The sequence below is a fragment of the Aplysia californica genome, unplaced genomic scaffold (genome assembly GCF_000002075.1).
Source record: "Aplysia californica isolate F4 #8 unplaced genomic scaffold, AplCal3.0 scaffold00051, whole genome shotgun sequence".
Taxonomy (NCBI): domain Eukaryota; kingdom Metazoa; phylum Mollusca; class Gastropoda; order Aplysiida; family Aplysiidae; genus Aplysia; species Aplysia californica.
In genome coordinates, this window is record NW_004797321.1 from 497,730 (window position 1) to 508,762 (window position 11,033).

An 11,033-nucleotide genomic window follows, 5' to 3' on the forward strand; every position below is an offset into this window, starting at 1 on the left:
CTGTATTATCTGTGCCTGACTGTCCATGACATGAGAAACTGTCATTTGTTACTGAGCTGGCCCTGTCAACATGTACTACTTCATCAGCAGGAATCATGAGAAACTCAGATTTGTGTACATCCTGTATACTTGTTACTTTCATCCAGATCTTATGAAATTAAAGAAATCTGTGTTTTTACACACTGATTTCTTTCCTTTATTGATTTATTGGAAATGACTTGTCTTTAACAATAAAAAGAGGAGTTGAGAACATTAATATATTATACATGTATATTGACTCTTTTATCACTTTATTTATACCTCTTTCAGGTGATATTTATTGAAGGCCCAGCATTTTGTGGTGTTTAAAAAAAAAATGTTACAATCTTTTTCTTACTTATTATGTTTGGTGTTGAATTTAGTAAAATGTGAATGCCTGTTTGCTTAAATGAAAAGAAAACAGATGTACTTGTGACAATAAACAAGAAAGTCTGAAATTAATTGAAAAGGAGTCGTGCTTAGTGAGTCCTAGAGTTACTTTTCACGTTTTTTTTTATCGGTGGTAGATCCTACTATCTCTTTTTTTGTTCTTTCTGGCTTTTTTTTTATTGTACTTCTCAGCACTAAAATGACTTGCATTGTCTCAATGTATTCTCTTTACTCAAACAAACCTATTATAAACTACAATTCGTTATCAGTCTTCTTGGAAAGCTTTTCTTCACAGCACTGACGTTTAGTTCATTTACTACTGTTACTAACTGCACACGATCAGGTTAAAGCTCCTCTTTTCTTGCGGCAGAAAGAATTGAACTAATTCATACTTAAAATGGCTATGAAAATGCCAAAGCCACTTTGTGTCTTTATTAATTTGTATTACCGTACAAATTTACTTCTTCATCTTCTACTTCTGCATACCCCCCCGTGAGAGCTCTTCATCTCATTGCAGTCATAGTCCAGCTGATTTTTATGTACATACATGGTCGTTTTATTGAATAGAATGTAGAATCATCTCTTGACTTACAGGCTACCACGTACAGTGGAAACCTGATATAACAGCGATGGTGGGACCAGAGAAAAAGTCCTGTTTATCAGATCCTTGTTAGATCAGAAAAGCAAGGGAAGTAAGCATTTGTGGACTAATCCAGCTGTATTTATTCATGGGTAGTTTCTCATGGCCTGCGCATGACACATTATGCGTGCGTGTAGCTAGGCTTAGGGCTAGATCGAAGTCCACAGTAGCCTACACCGCAGCCCTCTATCGCTTCACCCGCTATGTGTTTCTCTCCCTCTCTCTTACCTCTTACACATTGTTAAGGAGTCTTTGTCCCTGCTATAACCGATTGGGCTCTGATGAGGCCCTATTATTGTCGATAACTTTTATCAGAGACAAAGAATACGAAAAAAACGGAATTTAAAAAATCCCTGTTATTACCAGATCCCTGTTATTACAGGGCCTGTTATATAGGCTATAGTTTCCACTGTACCATTTTCGATCTCATACTCTTAATACACCTGTAATTATAAATTATACTTACTGGTAGGCCAACTATAGAGTGGCTTCAGCTTTTGGTAGAAATTTATTTTGAATTTTTTTTCTTAGATAGTGACTCAAAGGGTCCACTCTTTTTAGATTTTAGAACTGCTTAGGATCTCTCTAAGGTGAAAAAACTTCCAAACATGGGACTTTCAAAATTAGTCATCTGTACGAGTATGAGAGAAGACTCTGTGCTCGATCCAACATAATCAAGGATCGCGGAGAGTAGAAAACATGATAAGAAAAGAAGACAGAGGTGGAGATCGAACTCCTGACCTCCAGGTTGACTGGCGAACACCATAACAGTTGAGCTACTGAGCCCCTAAACTCTTCTAAATTTATATGAACTCAATTTCCTAGCTTAAATTTCCAAATAATGTTAACTAAAAGGATTATATTGTGAGTATGTTGAGAGCTTCCAGCAGTAGTATTGGATTTTGACTAAAGAAAAGATGAGCAATAAAAAATATAATCCAATACAGTGGAGTCCACTTATAACGAGTCCTGAAACAACGAGAAGTCTGCTATAAAGACACTATTCTAAAATCCCGTTTTTTTCCCCTTCTTTGCCTTGGTAAATAAAATTCTGCTGTTGCACAATCAGAGAGTCACGCGGGTCGGTTATAACGGAATATTGCTGCTGCTGTGCACAGCGCACAGACCAATTACACATATTATAAAACCTCGCCAGTTGAGAAAGTTGTTGGTGAACCAGCGAAACAAAGAATGGGAGAGCCCACGTGAACCAACAATGAAGGCCGGGGCGAATAACGGGGGAGGGTGAGGCATGTGCAGACAAGCAGAACGCATTGCGTGATAGGCCAGACCAGTCTATATTATCTAGGCATACCGTGCCTCTCACTTCTCTGGTGCGGAATGGAGAGGTCACACTGCTGTGATGGATGGAGTGAATGTGTGACGGGCGCAAGCATACGCAACGTACCACAGTGTGTGGAGGGGTGGGGGACAACATAGCAGGCGAGTTAGCCTAAAGCCAGAGCCCATTCTTTCGGATCGCCAACGCCGAGCTGTCAACATTGCTAGTGCTAGAGAAAGAAACCTGATTCGATTTTTAATCAAGTAAGACCTAGAGATCGTGTTGAACAAAATAGTCATCAGGGGAAATAAAGAGAGGAATAAACAGAACACTAAACTTATAGATATTAGGCTTACTTTACTATGTATTTGACTTGAATTTATTACTGGATCCCTTATAACGAGAATCCTGCTATAATGGACATTTCGCACCGGTCCCCTCCCTCTCGTCATAACAGGATTCCACTGTACTGTACTGAACAAGCTGATACCAATTAAGAAAAAAAAAGAAATGAGAGCCAGAAATGCAAGTTTTCTGAACATGGAGTGAATCTCTGTGCTTTAGTTTACAATTTCACAACAACAAAAGCAGAACAATGTAGCCAAATAGGAAAATTGATATATTTATTCTAAATTTCATTCGAGAGGTGGTTTTATGGAAGACACTAACACACAAAAAACACACAGGCAAACCAGTGAAACAACATTTTTTGCTGTTGTTTTAGTAAGGTTTTACGGCGCTCGCAACTGCATATTATGGTAATAATATTGAGCGCCAAGGGGTGGATGTCAACAGAGGAGTCCAAACAGGGAATCAGGTTTACTCTGCTCACCTCTCTAGCCTCAACAGTACAAAGTCTGCTTCGACTATCAAGGCACCCCAAAAATAGCAGTTCACAAGAGAGTGACAACATACAAAAGAAGTAGAGGGAAAATGATGATAGTAAGAATGAGGAAAGAAAAAGCAGCAGTTCCCCCCTATGTTGTTCTGGCACAGTATGAGCATGACACTGATAAATCAGTTCATTTACAATTGTACTGTGCATAAGAACATGTTAGTATCCCCCTTTTGGGAAAGGCCTAAAGACAACTTCAGTCAGTATCACTGCTCTGGTGGGGGCACAACAACATTTTTAGTTTTAGGTACCAGTCAGAGGAAACATGACACTGTGCTAATGGCCATCAACTTTCAGCTGAGTCCATGGCTTTCCAAAAAAAACGTCACTGGCTGAATAAACTTATAAAGTAATCAGCCTCATACATACCTTGCAAGAACAGAATAAAAAGAAATGAGTGATCCCTTCCAAAAATTCACATTGTAAACATGCATTAGAAATGTACAGTCAAAATTAATACATGTATTACAAGCAAAATATGGATAACCTTTTGTGTGCACAAGAAAATAAATTCACAAATGAACAGCTTCCAGGAAAAGTCACTACTTGTCCAATAGCACCACTGAAAAATAAAAGGACAACTGACAAACATCATTTTGTCCATTCATGTTAATGAACATCAACCCCCCCCCCCCCCCCCTCCCCACGCCCCCTTGTTAAAATGGGTATATGACCTTGCTTGTGATGGAAACATTTTACAGCCATCAAAAGGGAGGCTTTGTCAGGCTTAGTCGTTAGTGCTACTTGAATGACTTCGTTTTTGTATGAGTTTTACAGCGCTCGCAACAGCATAAGGTCGTATGAGCGCGCGAAACACAAGTTGGTAGCATTTACCACAGTTCACAGCACGACTGGGCTCGGGTCAATATCAGATTTTAAAATGTTAAAAATTTGAGGAAAATATGTTTTAAAAAATTTAATTTAAAATAACTTTTTTTAAATAACAAAAAATTTTACACAATTTTATTTCATTTTACAATTTCCCATAAAGGCCAATGGCCGTCATAAAATCCAGAATTCTATTGGGATCAACGACGGAAAACAGATCTTGCAATTTTTTGCTTGTAAAATATTTTCTTCGAGTCTCTCCGAAGTCTAGACATTCGGTTAAAATGTGTCTACTGGTAAAATCTGTTTGGCATCCGACACAGAACAGCTTCTCATCTCCCTGAAGGAGGTATTTATGTGTTAGGGCCGTGTGTCCGATGCGTAATCGAGTAAAAATGATTTCGTCTCTTCAGGAGAGGCTCGAAGGATTTCGCGGCCCCAGTTTGGGCTTAATGTTGTTAAATTTATTGTTTGTTTGTTTTTTCCAATGAGTCTCCGACAGACTGGAACTTGAATGACTTCAAGTTAAAGTAAAACTCTATAAAATACCAAGAGTTCACCTCACTGCTTGAAGTCTAACAACCACCTTTCCAAGGCAACCACCTTCTCACTCCTCTCCCCTCCCCAAGCTTTTTTATTTTCAATAAATACTATGATGGGACAGTCCAAGAAGGCCACCAGTCTAAGATGATGATCTTTCTCTTCAACAATGGATGGTGGTCTGGGAGAGGTTTGACTGTAGTTCATTAAACTTTTTTTCCTGACTAGATTTCCCAGTATCAGTTATACTTTTTAGTCCATTTGATAGAGGAATACTGGAACTGGGGACTCAAATGACACCATTTTCCATTTTGTTTTCCTAAAATTATGGGACTGACCATGTATGTCAAGAAATGAGTAGATTCCAATTCCCTTCTTTCGGAGGTTCATATGCTGTTAAAATTAATAATGACTAGAATGGACTGCAAATGTTTTGCACCTCCATTGACATCTCGGATGTGGGCTGCTTCTACCCTGTTTTGCTTAGTCAATCCAGGATTGAGGAGAGGGAAACAGTATCCCAGCAGAAAGATAAAAAGATACTTGAGAAAATAATTTCCCTGCCCAAGGACCGAATCTAGATCTTTTTCCTGAGACAGTGAGGAGACTGACCACTACATCACAGCTGCCTGTCATCTAGGGACCTTACAGGTAACAAAACTAGGGGGGCCTTTCCTAGTACCATCAAATACAGCTCTCAGCCATATGTTGAATTCTGCCTCACGGTGGTTACCTTTGTGCTGCAGGGAGTACTTTGTCACAGAACTAGGCAACTCTTTGTCATGGACCATCTCAGTGCCCCTTTCCTGAAATACAAGATGATATGTAAAAGTCTGATGAGAAACAAATTCCACATTCCAAGGTGGAGTCCAGGACAGGGTAAAGGAATTGTCTACGAGATTGCATAGTAATGAGCTCACAGCTCCAGGAATGATGGAGTCCTGCCCTGATACCGATTCAGACATCCTTGATGAATTAGCAAAAACCTCAGCTTGGGATAAAGCAGAAGCAGCTATAGTCACAACCGAATCAATGTCCACCACGGTGTCCTGGTAGATGTGGTAGAGCCACGATGGGTCCTCGCAACAAAGGTGATTGGGCACCTCCGTTTGGCTACTGATCTCTTGTTGCGCCTCAGGAGACAGGTGATGGATACCACCAACGTCAGATGGCCAGCCCGGATGAGGGACTGAGTTGTCTCTGCTTGGGTTTGTCCACGATCTATAAATAAGACTATAGCCACCCAGTTCACACAAACTCTTAAAGGGCGTGTATTTAGACGGATTCACAGCATAGGGGAAAAGTTCTATAACAACGGAGCCAGGAGGTAAAAAAGCAGCCAATGAAAATAAGGAACCGTGCATTCCTAGAATCCCCTTTGAATTCTTCACAATAGTAACTAACTCAGCTAAGCTGTGGGTCTCCAGACTTACAGACATGACTTTTAATTTTGTAGCTCTGGCTACAGCTAGAATAAGTTCCCCTTCATTGACAATGAGTCGTGTGTCTTTCCGAGACAATAAGACTAGGTAGCTTCCACTGGAGCAGAAAATACAATCTGACAACAGATCCTGAGCAGCATACCGTGCAGCCCTGTAGACGTTTACTCCAGTTGCAAATTTGTCAATATAATGTAAAGGACCCTGGGGGACAGAAAATCCGTACTGATACCATAAAGTTTTGTTTGACAACCCAAGGTAAACACTTTCAAAACACACCAAGTCTGATGGAAAGTTACTTTTCCATAAAGTAATGGGGCTCTCCGTGGACACACTAGAGTAGAGTGGAAGAAGATCTCCTTCGTCGTAATGATCTGCAAACATTATAACAACATCGAACTTACGTTTTCTTCTTTGAAATTTCATAGAATCCAGAGTGTGTATTAAAGGGAACAAGTCGTCATGGAAAACATGCATTATGTTATCAGGTTTAAAACGACTCATCAGGAAGGTGGTTTTTCTCATGATGGAGACAGAAAATTCATTAACAGACTTCCCAGGAATGGTCACAGGCCGGAAAATGTAAGCATTATGGTCAGGAATTGCCGATAGGCTGAGAGAAATTTGTCCCTCATAAAACTCCTGAGAACTTGCTTCAATGATACTGGTATCACTTTTCAGAAAAACAAAGTCGTGTTGAGCAGTGTTGTAGCAGAGGTTCTGTATATGGCACGAAGACCCCGACCTGTCAAGGTCACTGCACCAAACCGACGTACCCTCTGACCCAAGTTTTTCTCTATCTGCAGCACTGAGAACTTCCACATATTTGAGCATCTTCTTAGAGAAGCTTGGCCTTTTGTACGTTTGGGTATCACAGTAATCAAACTTTGTGTTGCTTTGAGAATTAGTTTGTTCACACTCATCAAACCCAGACAGCTGCTCTTTGACAGGAGCTTCAGAATCTTCCCAGCTATGGTTTATTCTGTTCTCGCCAACACCATTCACATAATCATCAAGGTACGAATCTGATTCAAAGTCCTCTTCATAATAGAGTGGGTCAAAATCACTGTCATGTAATTCAGTGGAGCCAAAGTTTTCAAACTTTTGCGAAGATTTCAAATGTGCTTCAAACTGAGATAATGATATTGAAGTTGGAGTAGTTATAATACTGTCCACAGATGCATCAGATAAAACAATATCAGCCTTTGCAGCATCATCAATATTCAGGAGAGAATCATCAGCCGTGACCCGAGGCCCCGAAGTAAAAACATTTCTATTGATATATTCAGTGTTCTTCAATAAATGCTGTTGCTCAGTTAGAGAGGAAGACGAGAAAACAAAAGAAACAGTCAATGAATCTGAGCCAGACGCTGGAGCAGTAGGCTGCGTCTTCACATGTTCCCACAAATCAAGGGAAGTAACAGGATTTGTTTGTTCTGGTTCAGAAGTTACAGGAACATCTACTACACTCGTCACGGAGTCTAAAGACACAGTCTCCTTGTCTTGCAACTTGGTATGTTTTGAGGTGGACAAAAAATTATCTGTTGCATGAAACACGATTTGATCTGAGTTGAGAGGACTTTGAGAGATGTAATGTAGCTGAGATGTCCCCAGTTGTATTTTCTCTGTTCCCTGATATACATCAACACTTAGGTCCATCTGTGACACCCTCGTACCCAGCCCTGGTTCCACAGCCGAAGAAGATGTCAACAGATCTTCAGACCTGGTGTGGTACTTCGAACCAGATTCTTCCACTGGACGTCTGGGCTTAAAAGATGATTCTCTATTCTCTGTCAGCTCGTATTCCTTATAGCTGTGTCCACCCTTGCAGGCCTGCAAGAGTTCCTCATACCTGAGCCCCAGCTGGTGGTACTGACTGGCAAAGACGATGATGGCCACCAGCATCACAACGTGAACAATTCCTTGTATGGAAGAGGTCGCCATAGTTCACTGAAATTACAGAACAGAAGAAAAAGCTGTCAAATAAAATGGTTCATCGACAAAGCTTTACAAAATGACTGAAAATTGAGTTGGTTTCTTCAACTGATTTAACTGTTTGCTTTTTGCTTTGTTTGAAAGCTACTAAGGATGGAAAATCAGTGGTTTTGGGGGAGGCTGCAGAAAAATCCCCATAATTTATAATTTTGTACCACTTTAATCCATCTTGTTAGCCTAAGAGCTTTGGTTTATTCAAGTGATGGGCCAATGTTTTTTTACCCCTCTCAGTGATGAGACCACAAATTTGACGTATCGTGGTGAAATCAGACACTCGTCAAAATAATTAAATCAAAGAAATCAGCATTTTTATGGCCATTGGGCAATTTTTTCCAAATTTTCTTTTACTTGGCTCAACAACTTAAATGTCCATTTAAAAACACAAGTCATGTACGTGTGGATTTTACTGAAAAACTTTGATTAAAGGCACAAAAATGTAAAATTGCATATTCTAAAGACTCTCCAGCTTCGGAAGTTGCCAAACTTTGGCAGCCATTTTATTTTCCAACTAATTTTACCTCTACAAACAGGCGCCACCCACCTCCTTCAACTGCAAATACAACGTATCTCAACTTCTATTCAAGATAACAGATGAGTAATTTTTTCATTTGTTGAGGAAGAAACTGCACAAAGCCACATCAGCATCAGCAAGGGCTATTCTCTCTGTAAGTGACTTCACTGAACCTGAATTGCTAAATTTCATGCCTGTCTCCTTGTTCCAAGACTTTCCTTTGTCCTGAAAGTTGGTTCAAAGTCTACAAAGTCCAAAACCTTATTGACAAACCCTTGGCACTATACTCTCTTTATTCAACCATCGTTTTAAATTACTTTTGTTAGCACAAGTGTGAAAATGATAGTTTATTAGTGGGCAGATAGCAATACCGTAAATCCTATTGCCATTGGGTCACCTGTAGTAAGACAGGATGAAGTGTGGGCATCTGAGACTCAGACAACCAAATCTTTAGGCAACAGGGGAGGCTGGCAGTGTGTAAGTCTGTCTGCCCCAGAACTGTGAAAAGACAAAACAAGCTGAAGACAATTCTACACTTATTCTAAAAATGGTAAGATTCTGGCTGTTAAGAATGTAATAAGCCGCAGCAAGTAATATTTTTTAATTTTACAAATTTTTAACAAATAAACAGCACTAGTTTATAAGCCGTAGCAGACATTACAGATATATAAAATTTATTCAGTGTCATCAAGAATCCTCCTATCTGCTGAAATCTTTTCTGAGTCAGAATTTAACAGATAGAGAAGTGCTTTTCACATAATAATTTTGCCCCCACAGGACACCGATCGGCGATGGTAAGAAGCTGTCTCTTTCCCCCATGGGGCGCCAATCGGCGAGGGTGTGATGTAGCAACAAAAACATTGCTGCAATGATCTTCTTTTTGACATATGCACTTGTTAAAGTTAAATTTCCTTTCTGGATGGTTTGTGAGGCCTTTGAGGTAAAAAAAAAAATCAGTTTGAATACAATAATGGGAGTAAACTTTTTGGAAAAATATCCAATAGACCTAGCATGAAAGCTGCTTTTCTCATACATGCCATGATGAGAATTCGGGAGATGAATGAGCTAGATCTAATGTTTTCAGTTCCAATTCTAATTCCTTTATAGGGTTAAAACGCTATCATCACTTTTAATCTGCTCAGTATACTTAAAATTTCATAAATAGTTGGGGTATTTTTTAGTGAGATACAGGAGTAGTACTGATGTAGGCCTACCGCATCTGCATCCTGGTCCGTGGGGACAAATGTTGTGCGCTTTTCGCAGGTGGAAAGTGTTAAATATTTTAGGTGTATGCTAAGAAAAGGTGAGGGAGTGATCTTCCTGGACTCCGATTGAGAACAATCTACAAATACGCTGCATCATTGTTTAACTCTTTTCCCACCAGGCCAAAATCCACCACTGGCCCAGGGCTTTTCCCTGACCTATTTTTAAGCCCCTACCCCACCAAAGGAAAATGTCAAAACAGCCAACTACACACACACAATCCGTACCATATGGCCTGCCAAACTGAAGGTTAAAAAATAACCTATCAAATGAAGGTACAATATTGAAGATTGATTCCAATTATATTAGTTTGGGATTTCTAAAAACTGGTTATGCAATATCGAAACTGTCAGATGAAATCAACAATTTTTCAGCTTTGAAAGGTCATGACTAAAAAAGTACACAACGGCATCATTCAAACTTCACAGGTAGGTTGCCTCAAATAATGCGAAGAACTGCTGAAAGTTATGTATGAGTACCTATTTTATAGAAGTGAAAATATGAGACATATACTGAAGTCAGGGGAGCCCTTTTCTTTTCATTTTACGTTTCGAAGGGGACAGAAAAAAGTGCTGAAACGACTAAAAATTGTCTGTCAACGCTATAATAACGTATACGTGAAAGATGGAACAATAAGTAAATTTTAGGGGCCCAAAGTAAAATTTTTCATAATTAATAGTTATGAACGAAATAGTGTGTCATAATGGTTATGAACAAACTTTAAATTTATGCATAACATGCCCTATGACCAGTTTGCGTTTATAAATAGCTGTTAAATGGTCTTTCATTTACCACTTGACTATAATTAGACCAGAGTGTTGTTTTAGACAATTCTAGTCAATGAAACTTGACATAATTGATAGTATTTTGGTCACTTATTGTTCGTTCATAACTATTATGACACAAAAAAGTAATTTTATCAAAAATTTATAAATCTTTTTATAAACTGTCAATTCTATGTATTTTTGGAAGTTGTTTGCTATGTCTCAAAATATAACCTCAGTCTAGCTGAAGAAAGGAACTTTTGAGTATTCATAAATTTGTGTCATCATTGTTATGAACAAACTTTTTGCTATTTCCGTCATTCAAGTCAGATTTACACCAAGATCATTGCATATACAGCTTTGGCAGTTACTGAGCCTGAAAGAGCAATCATTAGGCAATTATCAATATAATAAGGATGATTAAAGAATTATTACATAAAGTTGATTTTGGACCTCATTTGTCACACC

At 39.1% G+C, this 11,033-nt stretch overlaps 1 protein-coding gene across 2 annotated transcripts; it reads right to left on the reverse strand.

The window, feature by feature from the left end:
• Positions 1–4,531: 4,531 nt before the first annotated feature.
• LOC101848181 (protein O-linked-mannose beta-1,4-N-acetylglucosaminyltransferase 2) lies at positions 4,532–9,975 on the reverse strand. 2 transcript variants are annotated; one of them, XM_005092699.3, is made up of 2 exons: positions 8,936–9,975; positions 4,532–7,982 (listed from the first exon to the last, which is right to left on the reverse strand). In XM_005092699.3, exon 2 carries the CDS (start codon positions 7,974–7,976, stop codon positions 5,226–5,228), a length of 2,751 nt encoding a protein of 916 aa, XP_005092756.1. In that variant the 5' UTR covers positions 7,977–7,982; positions 8,936–9,975; the 3' UTR covers positions 4,532–5,225. The 2 variants fall into 2 exon arrangements, with proteins under 2 accessions (XP_005092756.1, XP_005092757.1); XM_005092700.3 differs by having other exon boundaries at positions 8,910–9,975.
• Between the last annotated feature and the right edge of the window lie 1,058 nt (positions 9,976–11,033).

Excerpts from the sequence above, each read along its gene's own strand:
- LOC101848181 (XM_005092699.3), bottom strand. The coding sequence starts at position 7,976 with ATGGCGACCTCTTCCATACAAGGAATTGTTCACGTTGTGATGCTGGTG.